The sequence below is a fragment of the Falco cherrug genome, chromosome 3, assembly GCF_023634085.1.
Source record: "Falco cherrug isolate bFalChe1 chromosome 3, bFalChe1.pri, whole genome shotgun sequence".
Lineage (NCBI taxonomy): Eukaryota > Metazoa > Chordata > Aves > Falconiformes > Falconidae > Falco > Falco cherrug.
Genome location: NC_073699.1, coordinates 53,278,854 through 53,299,916, shown reverse-complemented (window position 1 = coordinate 53,299,916; position 21,063 = coordinate 53,278,854). Strand labels below are relative to the sequence as shown.

Genomic DNA, 21,063 nt, shown 5'->3' with positions numbered 1-21,063 from the left:
ACTTGTTTTTCCGAAAGCCTTGCATTAGGTTCTCTGGTTTTGCACGTGTGGGCAGAAGACAGTAGGAAGACGGTGGGTTTTTTCTCCAGGGTAGCTTCTGTGGCACTAGTGTCGCAGAAGGTGTGTTTTATGTGCCACCTCAGTTGTATTCAACTTAAGTTTCTTTTGTGAATTTTTCTTCTTTCGTAAGTCAAACCACAAGAGGGCACTGACTATTTTTGGCTTGTTTCTAAGTAAGGATAGTATTTAAGGATGCTAATTCACTAAGGAGTTGTACTCTGAGACTCTCTTAGATACGGGATTTCTATCCAGGTATTTCATAAAACGTCGTAAATCTTTCCTATGTTTTAGAGGTTAAGTGACTGGGATCATTTCAATCTACAGAAAGGATCTTTCTAACCTTAAAACCTCCAACTTGCAGGTTTACTGGGGTGCTTTATCACCTGTGGCAAATAAGCTGTGTTCCCCCAGGGATCCACTCCGGGAAGACCTGAGCGCTCCCCAGTTCACGAGTGAACGTAAACCGTAACGTGTTCACGCCGCCTCCGTTTACCTGCAGGACCTTTCCTTCCCCAAAGGCGTTCTTTAGGGGTCGCCTCCAAGCCCGAGGCGCTGCAGTGCACACCGGCGTCACACGAGGGCAGCTGAGGACTGCTGCATTCCGCCGTCGTGAGCGCCGGGGGTTATCGCCGATTCCTGGCTTCTTGCTCGCTGAAGCTGCACGCATGGCAACGACCTCGCTAATTCCATCTGCTGCGGGGATGAGGTCCACCAGGTGCCAAGTACAGGTATGTTTCCGTAACCCTTTGTATTGCTTAGGCCTTTAAAGTTGTTCCCTGGCAGCACGTGCAATAGTTTGGGGTTGCTGCAGGCCTCTGGAATGAAGAGGGAAATTCTTCTGCTAAGGCTCATGCTCCATTCTCAGAGAGGATGAAGTGTCCCTGGAGTATGCTTCTGCAGTGGCATGATACTTAGTGGCTGGCTACAGCCACTTCAGTAGCTGTGTATCAGTCACAGTTTGTTTCACGCTGTAATCTGATTCATATTTACCATAAAATATGTTTGTGTGAAAACATGTCAGACATGATTCACTTTCCCATGAAAGGGGGAGAGGTGTAATCCTGTATGAGTAATTATTTGATTTACGAAAGATTGTTTTCTCACACAAAATAAAAGATAATGGTTAAAGTACATGTCTGGAGTGGCAGTGGGCAGGAAGGGATGAAATGTTGCACACCCAAGCTTCTGCTGTTTGCTTTTTAACCTTGCTTTTTAATTTACCTGTAGCTAAGCAGTGCGAGGAAACTGAAGGTCTGCTTTGTTTTCTTGATAACCCTTAATCAAAGCAAACATGCCTTCTTTGCTCCTCTGCAAGAAGATGGAACACTTGTATTTGATATGTTGGGATTTTCACTTTCTTACATCGTATTCCATGTGACATCCACTAGGTTTTGAAAACATTGGAGTGTCTTAACTTGAAGTACTTAGCTGTTCAACTTGAAAAATTTTGGATTTGATTGAGGGTCTCTTATCTTGTAGGTTTATCTGACAACTCTTATCTTCATTACTGCTTTTGCCTTATCAGCCAAGGAGATACTATTACAGTGTTATCCACATTTGGGAGATTAACTGAAAACATGAAACTAATTGTGCAGGATAATGCAGGGAGCTCGAGGCAGGGCAAGGAACAATCTGCCATCTGAGAATAATAGACTGTTTGAGTATACTCCTACTCTTTAACATTTGGTCTATAAGCACGGCTAAGTGGGGTACGTAACGCTCTACAAGCCAGCACTTTTCAAGAATATTTAATGAATTCATAGCACTTGAAGTTGACACTAAAATTTACGATCAGTCAGGTTCCACCCAAATGTCAACAAGCAACCATGAATCACCATTGTTTGCTGAGCAGTATACCAATAGCAGAATTACCACAGTATCTGTGCTGAAATACAGAAGATCAACAAAACTAGTCAAATGTGAAACTACCTACCAAAAATGCTAGAAAATCACTGTCCCCATAGAGCTATTTGTAGTTGTTTTTATGGTTCTCTAGTTTTTTGGCATTACATTTTGAAGTTCCTTTGGTTTTTAAGGAGAGCATTCTTTCTCTCCTGTACTTCACTCATTTTTTCCCAGTCTCTCTGCTCCCATTACTGTCTATCCCCAAATTATTATCTGCAGATGTAACTTTATGAAGAATACTAAAACAGGTGATGTTTCCCATCTGCATTGGACAACGCCTGATGAACATTCCTTCTTCCACAGCAAGGCAGGGGGGTAAGCAATGCAGTATTATCACTACCTGTGCCCCAGTAGTGCCCACCAGAAACAGTGCTACTGGGCAGGCTTTAAAGAGACGGTGCCCGTCCAAGGGAACACTCAGTCTGCCCCCAGGGTGGTCCCCATCTGTCTGGTGCTAGGGAAGTGAACTCGGAAGGAGAGCCAAGCGGTCACTGCAGTAGATCCGCAACAAGTTCCACATCAGGTTCTGATGTCTTTCCTTTTCATTGCTTCTGTGTGAGCAGCGTGGGAGCATGTGGATCTATGGGGAAAGAAATGTAATTGACTGGCAAAAGCTCAGATTTTGCAGGTGTCTCTCATAGTTACTCAGGGCTCATTAGATAGCTTAGTACCCATAAAAGTTGTGGAACATGTTCAAGGCAAAGAATTGCAAGAAAGGAAAAAGCAATCAACCAGTTAAAGACTTGCTCCTTCTGCTTTGTGTTTAATGTTTTTGCTTTTCCTCAAACATAGAGCTTGTAGTTAGAAAACTGGTGGATTCTACCTGCAGATCAAAATGGTAATGGAAATAACATCCTTGAATTCCATAGGTCCCCAACAGTGTCAAGAAAGGACGTGCATTACTTTGGGCTGTTACGTGCCCTGGTAACTGTAGAATAAAGGCACAATCTAAGACTGCCATTCTTTTTGTACATCTGAAAATGCTCACCATCTATCCAAATATTAATTAAAAAGCAGTGTGAATTGGAGGAAAAATGTGTATAGGGGGAGTATTTTACAATGCAGGGTTAGTATATAACTTTGGTGACTTCTCTGTTTGATGTCACTAAGTGCCAATTCCAACACCTTCTAGTGTTTTCTTTGGGTAACTCACTTTTCAGCCAGTCCTGAGAGCAGCGATGGTCATGACACAGAGGTTCATACAGCCCCTTTTTGTAACAGGACAGTCATCCTCCCATCTCCTACTGTGAAAAGGTTGGTGTGAGGTCTCTGTGCTGGTTGATGTATCTTAGAAGTGGGGATGTGGGAACAGAGAGCAGATTGGCTTGATCATTTGCATGTAAAAGGGAGCGAAGAAGTAGAAAAACAGGCTTTTAGGCTTTCTTCCAACACCAAGTAGTAAGACCAAAGAAAGTGCTATTTCATTTGAGTTCATATTCTACCATCTCAGGAAAACACTTGTAAGGTACTACAATCAAGGAATAATGGGTGCAGCTGCATTAGTCTTTTAGTTTTGATCAGGAGTGTACTTTTTAAGCAAGTGTCATCATCATTCCCACTTACCATGCTTTAGTTCACATCACAAGGCAGTTTTGGTGTGTCCAAATTTAATCGTTTTGGAACTAAACCAGAATATGTTTTTCAGATCCTCACGTAATGCAGTCCAGTTGCCACCACTGATGTCCAGTCCTTGGGACCAAATCAGAATCGGCCTGTGAAGTAAAATCCTTTGAGACGTGTATGGCATAGATGGCCAGGTTCTTAGCACCAAATGTTTCAATGTATGGATCCGTTCCATTTGGTTCCAAGGACCTGTTACCGTGGTCATAGCCAGTCTAACCTAGAGAGCCTCCAAAATGACCTGTACCCTCATCTCCCAGCAGATGAAGATGACAGCATGCAGCATTCAAGGACTGCTGGACTTGCAGAAGAAACCTTGACAGAAGAGCTGTTCAACCTTCCAAACATGACTGATTTGAGAAACAGTTGACACCACCATTATTGGTGGGTAAAGGATTACAATACTTAGTGTTACTTTTCTAGAAAAACCCATAACATTATAAAAACAGTATCTACCACTGCTACTCCCCAATGGATCAGCAATGCAATAAGCATGGATCTGAGCAGTGAGAAATTGCTCAGGTGCCCTCATTACTTAGGATCAACTCGTTCTTTCTTATCAGCTTTGATACTTGAAATAGCATGGGAAATGTTATTAATTTTGATATAATTGTTTGGGAGTCTATTTACACTACAAAATGTAAATAACATTTTTAGTTTTTACAGTGGTCTAACCAGATAGTTGGTCTGGGAAAGTAAAAGGTTAGCCCAGTCTGATCATACAATTACCACACGTAATTGAGCATAAGAGCAGTTTAGAGCATAAGAAGAAACTGGCAACTTCAGCACTCTAGCAGCTAGTAAGCAGAAGAGATGACTGAAGTTGGAAGAAACTAAAACTCCAAAGAGTCAGAGAGTGGTGATAGTACAATGGTATGGAATTTTTAAATAATGTAATTTTTAAATAATGCAGGAGAATACCATTATTTGAGTTAGTGACAAATACAGTGTTTCACATAAGCAACAATAGAAATGACGTTGCTTTTTCTAAAAGCAAGATACCGAAATTATGTTGCTGACAGATATTTTTTTTTTAAATGTGCACACGTTTCTCATTTTCACTTTTTGTCAAAAAATACATATTTATTAGTATGTCTCAACTGCCAAGAGTCTTGCTAGCTTTCTGTTGTTCAAAAGGTAGTGCTGGCTTTATTCACTGAATCACAGGATGGCTGAGGTTGGAAGGCACCGCTGGAGATCAGCCAGCCCAATCCTGCTTGCAGCAGGGCCACCTGCAGCAGCTCGCTCAGGGCTGTATCTGGTTGGGTTTTGACTGTCTGCAAAGATGGAGATTCCACAACTTCTCTGGGCAACTTACTCCAGCGCTTAAAAACCATTAGAATAAAAAAAAAAGGTTTTCTTATCTTTAAATGGAATTCCCTGTATTTCAGTATGTCCATTTCCTCTGTATTTCCATTTTCTTGTGTCCATTTCACCCTGTGTTTCCCTTCGTGTCCAATGCTTTTTCTCATAACAGTGCTTAAGAATAGTTCAAGTATATGTTAGTTATTATAATGTAGTAAAGATGGACTTTGCTTACTGGACAAGAAAAAGGTAGGCAGGTTAATTACCAATGAAAGGACAAAGGTTTTTGTTTATGATTTTTACTGCCTTAAATACCAAGGAGGTCTGAAATTGTGTCCATGCAACTGCTGACTGGAGATCAACATGGGCTGGTTTTCTGTGCCTGTGGTCCTAACTTGGCTGCTTCTCCAGGTGGTCTGGAGTCAGGTAAGAAAACAAAGAATGTATATTCTTTATATTGATCGAGTAAGCAATACAGCTTAAGGTAAATTTCAGAGGAAAAGACTTAAGTCATGTTGCATGTTGCATGTTGTCATCTGCATGGAAGAGAGAAAGATTTCAGTTTCTTTGGGGTTTTAGTGCTGCTATTTTTAGTAGGCCTGGCTATACATGGGAAGAGCTTATCTTGCATTCCCCACCAAACTAAAATGTCCCATAATATTCAAAGTATCATTATCAGAATATCAAATCTGTGGTTAGAACCAAGATAAGTATTAAAATTTATTTTACTACTCCATATTTGAATGGAAATATGATTCTTCCCCACCCCGCAACACAGTATATTTGATACTGAAATTGAAGCTTTTTTAGCCGCGGGACATACTTGGAAATGACTGTTCTCTCTTCCTCCACTCCAGCCAAACCATTTAATGCCAAAAATAACCAGCTTAGATTTTTGTATTTCCTGTCTTTTGTAGTGAAATGTAGCATTTTGCTCATCTTGTGATAATTTATTGTAGAGGCCAGGAATCTTGGTAAAACACAACATAATTATTTTGGAGAACAAAAACCAGTAGGCTGTTGAAAGTTCATTTCAGCTGCTCGTAGCTGCAGAGTATTCTTCAGAGTAAGATGTTACTTACTGTGACATTACTTAAGTGGAATAACGTTATGTATTTTAAGTTATGCAACTAAACTGATTCTGTGAATCCAGCTCTAATTACCTCACCGTGGCAGTCATAATCTCTTCATCTCCACTAACACATGCTCATACATCTAAGTCAAGAGCTCAACCTCATGTGCCCCACACTCCGGTAGCCTTCCTGTATCCCCACTACCCCAGCCCCACACTGCACTTGTATTTCTGCCACTCATCGTGACTGCCTGTTCCCAACCATTTGGAAAGTCAAGTCTCGGCTTTGGTTAGATTCCTCTACAGGCTTTTGTAAAGCCTGTAGTAGGTGATGTAGGTGCTACTAATATCCACAAGCTATCATACATCAAACGGACTCCTCATAACTGGCTCCTGTGTGAGACAGGGGCTTCTCATCACCAGGGGTAATTGTTTCATTTCCACGTGCCTTATGGCCAGGAAGAGCTTCTTTCATATTTCTGGATGCCAGTACTAGGAGTTATGTCGTCTGGAGAAAACACTGATAGTTAGGGTGTCTCATCCAAACTGGTTGACTATGCTCCAACTGAAGTTCATGGTGATGATACAGGGAAATTTTCATTTGGGTGATTTATCATCCTTGAGTTAGATGTCCAAGCTAGGTGAGATGGATCACCTTCTGGAGATTCCAGACCATCATGGTGGTGCCATAGATATTTTAGGGACAGATGAATTACCTATCTGTTTCTCCACTGATCACTTAATGAGTCTGCTTACTTAGTTTTTACATGATTACAGTAGGTGAGATATTTCCCACCTATTCAAGATGCACTTGAATTATTTGCCAGTTAAATGTGGTCACAAGCCATGGTTTGACCAACCTTTACTGTAACTTAATTTACATGAACTATGTTGTTTGCTAAAGTTAAGGACTAATATTATAAATGTTTAGAATTTTGTGTGTGTGTGTAGATTTAAAAGCAGCACTGATCACATGAATTAGATTCCTTTTTGGTACACCTCAGGTAATCAACCTTCTTCTGTATGTGACTGAACTGTGAATCTGTTGATTATTTACAAAACTTTCAGAAACTAGAAATCCATGATATAGGTCTCAGTTGTCAGGCAGGCATTGAAACTGAAGTTGCTGCTACTCAAACGAGTAGTACTTGTACGCAGAGATAATCCTTTTGAAATGCAGTATTTTGCTGTTGAGATTCACAGGACTAGAGACCTAGTTTTATTGAGAAGGAAGCAGAAAGGAATGATGGAAGGGATCCCTTCAGCATAAAACATTCCGTGACTGTTTTCAGACACTGAGGATCAACCCGGGTTTCAGTTGATTGCTGAATTTGGTATTAGTCATGGACTCACATTGGTTTATGCACCAAAAGTACTGCTGGACTTAGCTACATTGATTTCAGTTTGTGAGCTTTGGCTGCTGATGGAGGAGCTTTTCCATGACCTAGCCAGTTTTTACCTTTAACACTGTTATACTCTGTGATTAGTAGATATGGGTACATTGCAGTTTATAATTATTGAAACTGCAGAAACATTTTAATCCCCATTAACAGTTATAAGGGGATTCAACAAATATGGGTATAGTTCTTCTCCTCCATTGACAATGTTTAACCCAAGACAATAACATAATTTTAATTTTTTAATACCACAATCTTTACTTGTCATTTTTTTTTCTTCTACATTACCTATAAATCTGTATGAGAGTGGGAGTTTAAAATGAAGTCTTCAAAATGTGTGTAAGACTCTGCCTGTGTACTTTCAGCCTTTTTTACAAGCTCCACTTTCATTTCAAAACTTGAATACGTGGATGCTGTCTTATGCAGATCCAGTAATAACAAAATGTAATGATAGAATATCATTACATATGTGGAATACAACTTCAAAATGTAAGAGGAATCTATTGACATTTCAAATTTATGGATGATTTGTCATCCATAAATTTAGAAAAGATATTTGGGGTTATTAAACTGTATTTGTATACAGTTACATGCTTATTCTTTTTTCTGAAATCCGCATCCTTATTTCTCATGTATCAATGTAAATCTGAATAATACCAATTACTCAGTGAAATGCGAGATCAAAATCAATCCTTCACTTTCTGCCCAACTCTGGAAACAATTTTTCAATGGACTCGGTCACTTTTGTACGATGATGTTGGGTTTTTAGGAGTCGGGTATCTTAAAATCTACCAAATTTTGAAACGACTCAGAACCGTGAAGTGCTGAAACAGGGTTGTTTCAGGAGAAACCGGGTCAGGAAACAGATTCCACTCAATGGTTTCTGTAACTGGCACTTCAGGGTCAGAATCCTGCCTTTAGGCTGGGTAAGGATATACGTGGGTGGTAGTTTTCATTAAGAAAATTCAGAAGCAGTTGTTGTTGATTAAAAACATTGCCTGTTTATGTAACATTTAGATATTAAGCATTTGATTATGCCAGCTCATACCAATTAGGCATTATCTCTTAGACCTATAAATTATAGCCTCTACTTGGTTAGGCAAATAATAATTTTCTCCTCTTAGGCGATCAGAATAAATGATCAAAATCTGACAAAAACTGTGAAGCAACAGTTTGAATTAATTTTAGTTGAGGTGAATCAAAATGATAAAATGAGATTTCAGGCTTTTGTATTTACAATATTTTTTTCTGCCATTTTCCGAAATTTTCACGAGACACTCATTTCAGATTGAAAATGAATCTTTCATTGGAAAGCTAAAATAGGACATTCTGACAGTTTCAAAGCTTTCTTTCTCAACCTTTTCCAAATGAAGAAATTTCATGGAAGTTTGTTTTGTTTGGGATTTTTTTGGTGGTTTTTTTTCCCCCTGCGATTGTTTAAATTTTTTATATGAACTTCATAAGTTTTAGGGCCCATAGTTATGTTTGGTCTCAAATTATGTGCCAAAAATCAGGTCTAGATGAACATGTGCATTTGAATCTCACTTGAAAATTCTGGCCATACTATTTTCTTATCCATCATACAGGTGATAGAAGTGTCCACAATTAATATTCCTCTGGACTGCACGGACTTGATTTTTACCAGTTTTCAGCACTCTGGTCTTGTACTGTTTGTTGCTTTTAATGGAGGTTGCAGATGTTTATCCCACTAGGAAAATATGACAGACATGCAAAACTGCATGTACAAAAAATAACAAGCTATTTACACGGAGAAAGAAAAACAGTTAGGGGGTGGGGGGAACTATAGTACAAATAAAAGTAAAAATCCTACACTGCTTTGCAGAATTGATGTTATATCTTACCATTTGCTACATTGTCGAAGCTTAGAATTTAAGGGTGTTCTTTACCTTCAGTTTGTGACCTTCTTTTCAAACATACAAATACAAGACTTCGGATGAGAAACAGGAAAACCCACCCAGCAACAATTGCTTAGAGAGGCTGTTCATTATTTTACTCGCTGCGTGAGAATGTTGTGTAATGTTATGTTGGGTATGTCCAAGACAGTCCAAAATGAAGCATCTAGTCTGATAAAACCTTATAGATTATGTTCTATAGGCATGTTATGGCAAGAAAGTGTACTATGTTTATCCCATTATATCTCATTATGGTCTCTGGATTTTACATGTTGCAGAAAGAGTCTTTGAGTTGGGATTGCTTAGGTAGTTGGAGTCCAGCTAAGGCACTAACTGGGGCTGAAGTGACCTGGACCTTGTACCCAGTCCTTCAAAGACTTGCTGAGTGACACCAGACCACTCATTCTATTCCATCTTCAGCTGTATGATGGAAAGTTTAGCATAACTTCCATAGGTTCTGTACAGCTCCTGATTAGTAGCAATAGTAGATGTCACAGAAATAACAGCTTCTTTTTCCTGTTTGTGAAAGAATATTCTGTACTGCCTGAGTTGTGAGAGAAAAGCAGTTGTGAAAACTTCACAGAAGCAGTCCTGGGTGACTAGTTGGGCAGCCTGAAGTGGGGAGGACACAAAGCTGACACAGAAGCAAATCAACATTTCCAGTCAAATGAGGACGCTGTGGGTCCAGTCAGTCCAGTACAAAGCCATGTGCTAAGTGCTGTCAGTTGAGCTTAAATTGCATCTCTAATACTGTTGAGAGAGTAACGTGAGCTGCATTTCATTATGTGCCTTTCTAATAATATCTTTTTTTCTTCCCCCTTCCCAGCCTGCTCCAGAGACAACTGGTGAGTTCTGTTTAGAGATCTATTTGTATGCACGGGAGGCAGTCAACAAAACCAGCTGCTCATAAACATCGCTAGGACAGACACAGATTTATAATTACTGTTATTGTTATTGCATTAATTTTCACACTTCATAAAGATAACAGCAAGGGCTAATGTCCTACTTCTCTTGTCTTTTTATTTTTCAGAAATAGATGTAGATGGAGGACTTGATCAAGACATCTTTGACATCAATGAAGGTTTTTTTAAAATTCAGTTTCTCTCTTAATTGTTTTTTATTATTTTCATGATGGTAACCACAGATCAATATAATAACTGGGTGTTAATTTCCTCTTCCCTTTAGCTTTAGGACTAGACCTTTTTGAAGGAGACATCAAACTTGATGGGGTGAGTTCAAATAAAATATAAAACCAGAGATGTGTCATTGACTTACATAATGTAAAGTATCGCTGGCATGGAAATGATTGATGCATCCTGCTCCTGCTGACAATAAATGCTGTTTATGTAACAATAAACTGAAAATGTTTGGGGATGGATTTCTACAAAATGCCATAGACAATGAAGGAGTCGGGTGCATTTGCGGAAACGTTATCCAGAATAAGGTTGGTTTAGCCACTAGATCAATGTTATTAGCTTCTTGTTTCCTTTGCTGTGTTTTTGAAGTTGAGCTTTTAAGACACTCAGCAGCACTGATCACCATCCAGGCAGGTTTATATAAAAGGTTCTTCATTTGTCTGTACACAATGTTTATTCTGAGCCAACTAAATTTACAGACCAGTGTTGCAAAACCTTCATCATATAAGTAGTTCACTAAAACCAATGGAAAAATTAGATTTGTAATACCACATTTTAAATCATCTGTCCAATATCCCTATCTGATTAATTAAAAAATTATTTACATAGCAAGTTACATCTCAAAAAAAACCTAGTAGAAACCTCCAAAATGTCTTGAACCCCTGGAAGCTGGTAGTGTTTTACTCTTCACTTTGATCAACTGCTTTGGCTTGAGCATGTGAGTGGACACAAGGACAGCACTTGCTAAGGGCACAGGAGCAAACCCTTGCGTTATGAAAAATTACAAAATTATTAATCTCTGCACGGTTTTCAGGACTTTAGATCTTAACGCTTCCCACAGGAGCTGAAGCTCTCCTCACACATGCATCAAAATCTCAGGTAATTCCTATGGAGAAAACGCTGCAGAAGTTGGAGACACTGATAGAAGGGAGTGAAGGGATTTCAGCCCAAACCTTAGACCTCTGAGTGAGCTTCCAAAGTTTTTGAGCTCTCTGATTTCTTATATGTCTTACATGGAATTGTAGGAAATTTGCTTTGCCTTAGCGCTATTGTTAGTCTATGATCCTAAATCACTTTTTACTGAGGACTGCATGCTTATTTTCTTTCTCAAATGCAGGAACGAAACTCCATCATTGGTGACAACTATCGGTGGCCCCACGTTATCCCTTACGTCCTTGATGACAGCCTGGGTACAGTATTTGCCCTTGACAATGTCTGTATGTCGTGTTGATAGAAATGTGAAATACAGGTTGATAAAGATACTGTGGCACCCTTTCCTCTTGTAAGCCTAGAGCAGGCCGTTTCCCGCGGCAGGGCTGGGCCTGGGTGTGCACGAGCAGGGTGTACCATCTTTGGGTTGGTGCTGGCCCTCACCTCCTCTCTTGGGTGGTTCTTATCCTGTCATTGCTATGGCCCAGCAGATTGAGTTGGTGTATATGTCTGAGACATGAAACTCTACTAAGCAGAAAAAGAAGCAGAGCACTGAAGATCTTTTTAAAGCCAGGAAGCTTACCTGGCCATTACACCATCTACAGAGGCGACGACAAGTTGTCATTCTGGCAGACAGTGCAGTTTGCAGTGGCACTTTGCTGAGTCCCCTCATGTGGGCCAGCAACGCATCCTAGCTTGTCTCCATCCCTTTGAATCCACCCAGCTGTGGCTTTTCAGGGCAGACACAAGTGGTGAGACAGGGAGCTTCGTTTCTTGCTGTATACCACATGGAGAGATTGCACTCTCACTATGCATGGAGTCACCTTTCTGGTACATCATAGAAAAAAAATAATCACCCCCCCCACCCCCCACCCCCCCAGTTTAGATTCAGATCTAAACTGGCTTGAAACCATGCAAGTTACTTAGAGGAGGTAACCAGATACGATGTTAGCTGTTCAAGTCCTGGAGAGATTCTGTGAGAGATCTGTAGCCTGCAGTCTGCACTAAGCAAAATCCGATGTCTTCGTTCCCTATTTATGTAGTACTTGCTCACATAAATGTCAGCAAAGTAAATGAAAGAATTAAAAAATTAAGAACCATGCGCTATCATACTTAATATACTCATCATGCCGTATTTTAAATGCAAGTACCAACGAAAAATTACACAGAAAAAAAAAAAAAAAGAGGAAGATAAAATGTCACAACAGTACAATTGATGGTTTTAGGTCCCTGCTCAGGTCTCAATCCAGCAATATGCCTGCTTATTTTGCTCAAAGATTGCTGGAGCAAGACCCACCCTTAGGACTTGCTCCATACAGATAATAGTACAAACCTATTGGCTCAGTATTGACAAGAACACTGTTTGCTTTTCAGAAATGAATGCTAAGGGACTCATCCTCAAGGCATTTGAACAGTATCGACTGAAAACCTGTATTGACTTCAAACCTTGGGAAGGGGAGAAGAATTACATATTTGTGTTCAAAGGAACAGGGTAAGAGGAGTAATGTAAAATAAATTTCATCCTGTTTGGCTTCAGGCTATTTTCATGGCCAGTATTCACTCTAAAACACATATATATGATTATAATTTTCTATTTTTGTTGTGTCCATTTTTCCAGTCCTTTTTTAATTGGAAATTGTAGTAGTTTCCCGAACAGGTATTACCTGGTAGTAATGAAAAACTTCTTGCTGATACTGATTTTTTTAATGTAAGAGGAAATCAAGTCCTTTAAGAGGTGATATTCTGGGCATAGTAAAAATCTCAGAAACAAGCCAACTATTTTCTTGACTGATCTTTGGATATATGGAGTATTACTTTCAGTAGTCATTCTTAATATACTTTAGGTTTTAGGAAAAAAAAAATCCCAGCAGAAATATGATAGTTCTAACTGTGGGACAATGAATTTGCTTGAATATAAGAATGGATTTGCATTTGAACAATGTCACACCAGCATTCAGATATAACAGCAATATTTTAAAATGCTGCATAACACTGGGATATTTTACAGAGGTTTCACTTTATTTACCTCTTTTGAGGAATAGTTATGCTATTCCACCTTAAATTTTGTAAGATGAGACTCCAGTAAAGAAGTCAAAATTGTCCCAGCTGCTTCCCTTTCTAAGATAGTTTCTGTCAAAACAGTGCAACAAGAACAAATATATTCTCTACTCTATGCTGAATCATTTCTCTTTTAGAAAAGGAGATCAGGGAAAACTTGATAGCCTGGTGAGGAAATTTACATTTAGAAAATAATTTCCTGGTATAAGAATGCATTCAGAAATAGGGAAAGATTTTTCTGATAATAAAAATGTTTCCCTTTGGCTTGTTCTGAGATGTTTGTAGCAGATAATTGTTTTCACGTTTCTTCAGTCTCTGGCTCTGTATGTTTTCTACTGTTCATACTGTACACATGACCTTGAAACTCAGCCCTAAAAGATGTATAAATGGAGACTTAGGGAGCAATGCATTTTCCTGTGCTAATGACTCTTCGGCTTTTTAAGCCAAATGGAAAACTCATGTAGCTAAATTTTTTAATCCTTCATCGCATAAAGTATGCATTGAGTTTGCTAATAATTGTACCCGAAAAAGAACCACAGTATTTAGCCTATGGCAAGTAAGAGGCCTCTACACGATATTTCATTTATATATCTATTAAAAAGAGATGAGTCAAGGTGGTGAAGAAGACAAGTCGTTCTAGTTGGATAACATATCTTGCCCTCACTACCTGGTGTGTTGCTTGCTTTGAAATGTTTCTATCACCTCAGCTGACACATCTGCAAAACAATTAAAGCTCAGCAGCACTTTTTAAAAGTTTGGAGCTAAACAGCGCAGTCTCCTGAAAATGGCTGTCCAGTTTCAGTGAGGCAGATTCAGGTTCTAAAAAGGAATTACCAGGACTGATTCTGCATTAACTGTCTCTCATTTCACTCCATTCCTCTCTTCTGATTTAATGGGACAAGGTGAAAGGTGGGTAAACCAACACATTTCACCTCTGCCATTCCTCATTATTTTTTTTAGATCAGTTATGACTCCTGTAACTGCAGACTAAAGACCTCAGTCCAGAGGGTACAGTGCCGACAGGAGCACAAAGTTCCTGGCAACACCAGCTGGATTCATAAAGTTTTATTGCACGAAGAAAAAGTTGATAAATCACCTTTGCCTTTCTGATCTTGGCCTGCATCTATAAAACAGAGGAAGGTGAAGGAATTTTGTGTCAAAAGGATTTGTAGTGGGCCATAAAGTGTTCGTCTGGATCATCCTTTTGAATTCAAATGAAGGCAGCCACTACAGAAGCCAGCTGCCATTTTGTTGTGTGGACTGCCCTGTGTAAAAACACACTTGTAGTCTCTGATGTATGTACACAGTGTCATCAACCCCTGTGCAAAGAGCCACCTTCCTGCCCACGTTCTTTATCTACCATTTGCCAAGCCTTGGCTACTACCTGTGTTAACAGGTATATCTTTATAACACGTAGTGAGTGGAGGTGCGTATAAGGTTCTGTAGCACACAGCCTTTCACCTCATCCTCAGGTCTATGCATCTGCAGTGGAGGTTAGACTGTGGATCTATTTAATGACCTTTTCTTGACTCCAGCCTGTGCACTGAACAGAATTTGTGAGGGATGCTTGTGGGTTACAGAAATGCAGGAGCATCAAATGTGACAAGTGCCTGCAAAGCTCATGGAACAGTCTGGGAACCTTCAATGGATGTGCTGTTTCTCCCTACTCTGCTCATAAACAGGACTCATTCAGCAGAAAAAATAGCATGGTGTGGTAGAGTCAAATGGTTAGCAGGCGAGGGAGGATCGGTGCCATATCTAGTATTTCCATATGGAAAATCAGGTTTTCCTGGAGCTCTCCTGGGAGGTCACTTCAGCATTTGCCACTGTGGCACACAGCAAAGGGAACCCATGCAGAAGTGGATTGTTAAAGATCCCTGGCTAACTAGCTTGCTGCTGATAAGTCAAAGCGTCTGTGTGCTGATATGGGTGATCTGTGATACTATGGGAAGTTATTTACTAGCGGGACACTAGTATAAAAATGTGCTTGAAGTCACATCATGGCTACTGATAGCATGTATCTACTTAAAGCCCATCTTCCAACAGGAGGCTGGTGGGACTAGTCAGAGCAGGTACTTCCCTGTTCCTCTGGCCTCTGACAGAGCAACTAGCAATGCAGAAAGCAGTGAATCAGAGGAGATACAGTTCTCACACTTGGGGAAGCTGGGACCTTTCCCCATTTTCTCTCTTCCTGAGGACACTGCTAATATGGCGTTCCAGGTGCCCATTGCTCTGGAGTGCCATGTCCTACTCACCTCGTTTTATTCTCAGTGCTGGCTGACACAGACCATGTGTTTACTCCCTCTGCGGATGCAGAACGATGGTGGTGTAGGCATTTGGCATCTGAAGGCAAGGGGAAGCTGCATCCCCCAGTGTTTGGATGCTGATTTTGCCAAGTGTCCTGGATGTGCCTGTAGCCTGCGTGTGCTGTGCACAGCTGTGAAGCCAGAGGCAGCTGCTTTGGTATGAGGTGGACTCAGAACTGTGATGGACTTAGACCTCTGCACAACACAAGAAAAAGCTTCATGATCAATGTGAGGCCTTGTTCAAGGGAAACCCATGAAATTATGGATGCCACATATGCTCCTTCCCAGGTCTCATGTTGTGATTTTAATGAGTAATCAATAGCCAAGGCCTGTGCTGCTTTGTGGAAAGGGAAATACCAGGGAATATGTTGCACTAATAAGTTACAGGGTTCGCAAGCACATGGTGTGCTTGTGTTTTTAAATTTCTGGGGGGGTAGGACTGCAAATCCTATGGCATATTTTGTGCCCGATTAATTTTATGGACTTCATTCGGTAAGTGTTGATTTATTTGCTGCGTAAAATATCAATTTAAATGTAGCTCTCTGTGCTTGCTACTTTGTGGACACAGGGTGCCATTTTATTGGCTTGTGCAGATAGCTCACTGAATTTTTTTATCCTTTAATAAAAACTTCCAGCACAGCTGTGATTTTGCTCTTCCTTGTGAGCCTGTGTCAGCAGCAAGTGCTTGAGTACAGCAGCTTACAAGTAGCTAGAAAGAAAAGAGTTTATGAAAAGCATTGTCAGATCCACCAGCCTTTCAGAAGGTAAACACAGCCGTATAGAAGCGTACCCTACCTGGCAGCTACAGCCCCTCGCAAAGCAAAAGGCCAAAACAATAAGGAGAGAAGCAGCTGCAATGGCAGAGGGAAGATGTGCATGAACCTGGTTCCCCTTGTGACAGGGACAGGCCCAGAGTGTGCTCAGAGTCACATACTGTGGTCCAGCTAAAAATTGTTAATTTACAGTAACTTAATTGCTCTAAATCATGTCCATAGTCTTTGATGTTTGCTAGAGTACCAATGAAATTCTCATCAGTTTTCTTCCATCACAAATTGCTCAATATTTTTATTCTAAAGAAAACCCATTAAAAACAGTAGAGACGGAGTGGGGGAACTGCTTGTTCATCAAAACTGAGCTAAATGTGAGAGGAAAGGGTCCTGTAAGGAACAGATCAATGAAAAAATGCTCTCTATAGCAAAATAGAACTTCAACGCTCAAGTTAAAAATATACCTGTTGAATAGACTGATTCTGGAGTTTGCGTGGTGTGTTGATGGTTTGTATCTCAGAGTCATCTCTCCCTTTATTCCGATGCTAGCTGCTGGTCCTCAGTGGGAAACCAGCAAAAGGGGTTGCAGCAGCTCTCCATCGGAGACAACTGTGACAGGATTGGGACGATCCAGCACGAGTTCCTGCATGCCCTGGGATTCTGGCATGAGCAGTCACGGTCTGACCGGGATGACTACGTGTCCATCATCTGGGACAGGGTTCAGTCTGGTCAGTCACTCCTCTGCTCTTCCTTTCAGGCTCTGGCATTTGGGGATGTAGTTGCAGAACCTCCCTTCCAGTCACACTTTGGTGGTCACACTATTCTCTTACCCGGACTTATTCTTTCAAAGCCAGCATATCAATACATTAAATAGCAAGTGACATCTATTTGGGACCAAAAGCCTTGTTTGTTGTTGCTGTGGTTATTCCTTGTGCCACAGCAGTTCCCAAAGCCCTAACTAGAGATCTGAGTCCTGTTATGCTACATATTGTACAGCAGAGCAGCGGAAGAGAATAATTTAGTTTGTTTTAAATGAATGGTCTAAAAGCACTGTTACTCTAGGAGCCCTTGACAAAATGAAAGTAATTGAAAAAAAAATCCGACTCTGAAAAACCCAGTGTGGCCAAAGCCAGTAGAAAATCTCCAGAGAAAACACAGTTTGTCCTCTTTCTTCCTGGCCACTACACCCAGTGCAGGCAGCAGAGCATGCAGAGAGGGTGGGCAGAGAGGAGAGACCCGTTTCAGAGTCTGCATCACATGAGTGGTGACTTTAACGATGCAGCTTGTGAACTTGAGTGTTGGTGCATTTGGGTTCCTCAGGACTCTGCTCAGTCTCTGCCTCTTCAGCTTGCTTTTGTCCTCTGTGACTTTCAGGCAGTTCAAAACCAAAGTTGTATACACAGACTTGATGCTTTCCTAACACAGGTATGCACAACAGACTGAAGAAATAGGTAATGATTAAATCTAATGCATTCTTATTTAGTTGTGATCAATAGTCAGGTGCCTATGCAAGTATATATTACAGAAAATGACTTAAGACTCCGTTATTTGATTTCCATTATATTTTGCTGACTCTTTAATGACAAGTTGCACTATTGTTAACTGTCTGAAACTGCTGCAGCTTTTTTACACTGACCAGAATATAGTTACTGTATTTTGACTAATCTGAAACATTTGAAACCTTACCTTCCATTGGATAATTAGTAATGTTTTTTCCTCAGACTCCAGAAAAAAAATCTAAAGTTAAATTCTGGAAGCTTATCTGACAACAACTCTAACTTGTTTATTGTAAGCTAAAATGACCGGTAATTAAATGTCAGAGAATACAGATTAGAAACAGTGAGGCATTACAGTTGCAAATTGCATTAATTTGAGTACTGAAACAGAATCTCTGCTTTTGGATATCAGAAGCCCGTCAAAATTTACAGGTAGTTTCATGGGAAAAAGATTTCTGGTAGCAAAAAACCTTTGCTTCATCCAGCACTAGTGGCTGAAAGAGGAAAGTAAATAACTTTAGGCAAAAATAGAATAGTTTTACAGAGTAAGTACCAGTAAAGACTACCAAAAAAAATACTTGGGGATCTGATGGATTCTCTGTTACTTTAAGTCTTTACATTAAAACTTGGTCTTCTTGGGCAACAAACAATCTTTTCTTTTATTTTTCCCATTTAGGTAAAGAGCATAATTTCAAAAAATATGATGATAAAACATCAGACTCCCTGAATGCTCCCTATGACTATACTTCCGTGATGCACTATAGCCAAAATGCTTTTAGGAATGGAACTGAACCCACCATCATCACTAACATACCAGACTTCATGGATGTTATAGGACAGCGAATGGATTTCAGTGATTATGATATCCAGAAACTGAACCGGCTGTACAATTGCTGTAAGTTTCTCCCATTTCTTTTAATTTTTTTTTGTTTCTGGTATTTGACAGAAATGAGGGTCATGTATACATGCTGGAGTCATACAGGCACAAGTGAAAGAGATGCTAACATATCTGGAGAAGTGAATTGTGTTAAGAACACCAGAAATAATGGTACAGCTAGAAATAACATAGCCCTCCTGCAGAAACACTGCTGCGCAGCAGAGTTTTCTGTGCAATTTTATCTGACCTTTAGTTAAAAACCAGCTTTACTCAGCAGCTGATTTTTGTTCATTCTTTGGGTGGTTGTTTAAAATCTGTGCTTCTGCACAAAGCTTTTTGTTTTTTCCCCTCCATTATTCCACAGCTGTTTCTCAGACACCGTACAGAAATTAATATCTTTGCTGTGACTATCACACCTACTCTGCTTTCACGGAATCTGTAAGACAAAGTGTGTGTTCATGCAGACACGGTACAGATGCTGTTACGAAGAAAATGCAGACTTTTAAAATTTTTATTTTTACTTTCAAGCCAAGTCTCTTACAGAAATGGTCAAAAGAGTTGTTTTCTCATGTGGGATTTATTTTTGCCAGCTGAGTGGAAGTAAGAGGCAGAGAAATATACACAGATCTATTACCAAACTGGAATATAATTCTGTAATTGTGACTGCATCAAATGTGTCCTGGTACTCAAATAAAAGCTTTTACTTCACCGCCTCAGTATCCCAAGTAGCGAGTACCAGTTTACAGTTATATTTTAAGCCTCATTCTACAGGTACCTTAAATAATTATCAAACTGCCCTGTTATTTTTTGAGTATACAGTTCTGATGAAAATATTTCTTTCCATGTAGGTCTGACCTGAGCATACACATGCAGCCTTAGCTTCTAGCACTTGGCACACAGTCAGTTAGGCGTTACAGAAGTGCTTACAGCCAGGGATGTCTTTAACAGTGGATGAAGCCCTTCTTCCTCTCCATTAATCTTATATACTTTCCATCATTCTGGTGCATTACATAAATACTTCATGACATTTTAACTTCTTAACCCAGAGGCACATTCCCCAAATGAAATAAACCCCAAGTCATGTTGAAATTAGCAACAAAACTGCCACCACCTTCGGTGCAGTCGGGATCTGCCCTGCTCCGCAGTCCGTCCCTTTGCTTCGTATTAGTGTGCACAATATTCGCAGGGCGGTAAGTGGTCTTCAGATCAGCCACCATTTGACTAAGTGCTCCCTGTGCTAGGAAAGGATGGGTGCTTTGCAGGTCCAAGCCCTCGCCTACCCAGCTGCTAGGGTAGACTGATGCTTTGTTAGGGGGAAGACTGAGAATGCTAGACATGGTTTGGGTGGCATGCATCCTCTCAGAGGAATCAAAAGATTACTTCTGTTGGTGAACGTGATATACGGAAAAGTTTAAGCTGAAATTCTGCTGAAGGCCTGTGTGGTTAGGAAATTGCATTGAAAATGGGAAACTGGGTTCTTAAATTGAAAAAAACCCAACGAACCCAAAGCATGACAAGTCCTGACTGATACTTTAGTGCTGTTCTGATCTTTTCCTCAGAACTGTCTTTCAGACCATGTGGTAACAGTAGATTGTAGTCTGCTTTCCCCTTCTAGCATATTACCCAACAGAACTGACCATGAGGTTTCCCTCAGCCACTGGGAATTAGGATTCAGCACTCCTCCCCCATGTATTTCCTTCCAAGTCGAGCCTTTCACAACATAGCAAGAAAGTATCTGGTTTTTGGTGCAGATGGAGATGCTTCAAGCGGTGCCCCCGTCCCCTGTTTAAGGAATTAATCTAAAAAATACATTGTAAGCTATTGGGTCTTGCTCTTTTCTCCTTTCTGTTGTCCAGGTCACCACTTCAGGCCATACTTTCTAATTAGGGTAGTTAGGCTACTTCCTTTCTGTTTGGGTAAATACATTTCATATTATGCTTTGTATTTTGATTTCAATGAGTTTATTTCATTTAATGAGTCTCCATTTATGCTTACTTTCTTGCTGACACCCTAGCTCGTTTTTTTTCCCTTTCTCCAGAAGTCAACATAAAACTTACTGTGAAAATCTTTTCTTGGTTTTTACAGCATCATACCAATACTGTGTCTTAAAAGGTATCAGTCACACAAGATTTCTGATAGCCTTGCAGGCTCTAGAGGATTGTTAGCTTTCTATGAGGACAGTATAAAATATCTCAGCAGTACAACTGATTTGGCAGCAGTT

At 40.1% G+C, this 21,063-nt stretch overlaps 1 protein-coding gene across 1 annotated transcript in view; it reads left to right on the top strand.

Moving 5' to 3' along the window:
- Window positions 1-5,253: 5,253 nt before the first annotated feature.
- MEP1B (meprin A subunit beta) overlaps window positions 5,254-21,063 on the top strand; it is a 32,482-nt gene continuing 16,672 nt past the window's right edge. Inside the window, exons 1-8 of the mRNA XM_027805867.2 lie at window positions 5,254-5,316; window positions 10,099-10,117; window positions 10,303-10,353; window positions 10,458-10,501; window positions 11,526-11,598; window positions 12,713-12,830; window positions 17,019-17,197; window positions 18,642-18,860. Coding sequence (XP_027661668.2) covers window positions 5,254-5,316; window positions 10,099-10,117; window positions 10,303-10,353; window positions 10,458-10,501; window positions 11,526-11,598; window positions 12,713-12,830; window positions 17,019-17,197; window positions 18,642-18,860 — 766 coding nt within the window. The remainder of the gene's footprint in view (window positions 5,317-10,098; window positions 10,118-10,302; window positions 10,354-10,457; window positions 10,502-11,525; window positions 11,599-12,712; window positions 12,831-17,018; window positions 17,198-18,641; window positions 18,861-21,063) is intronic.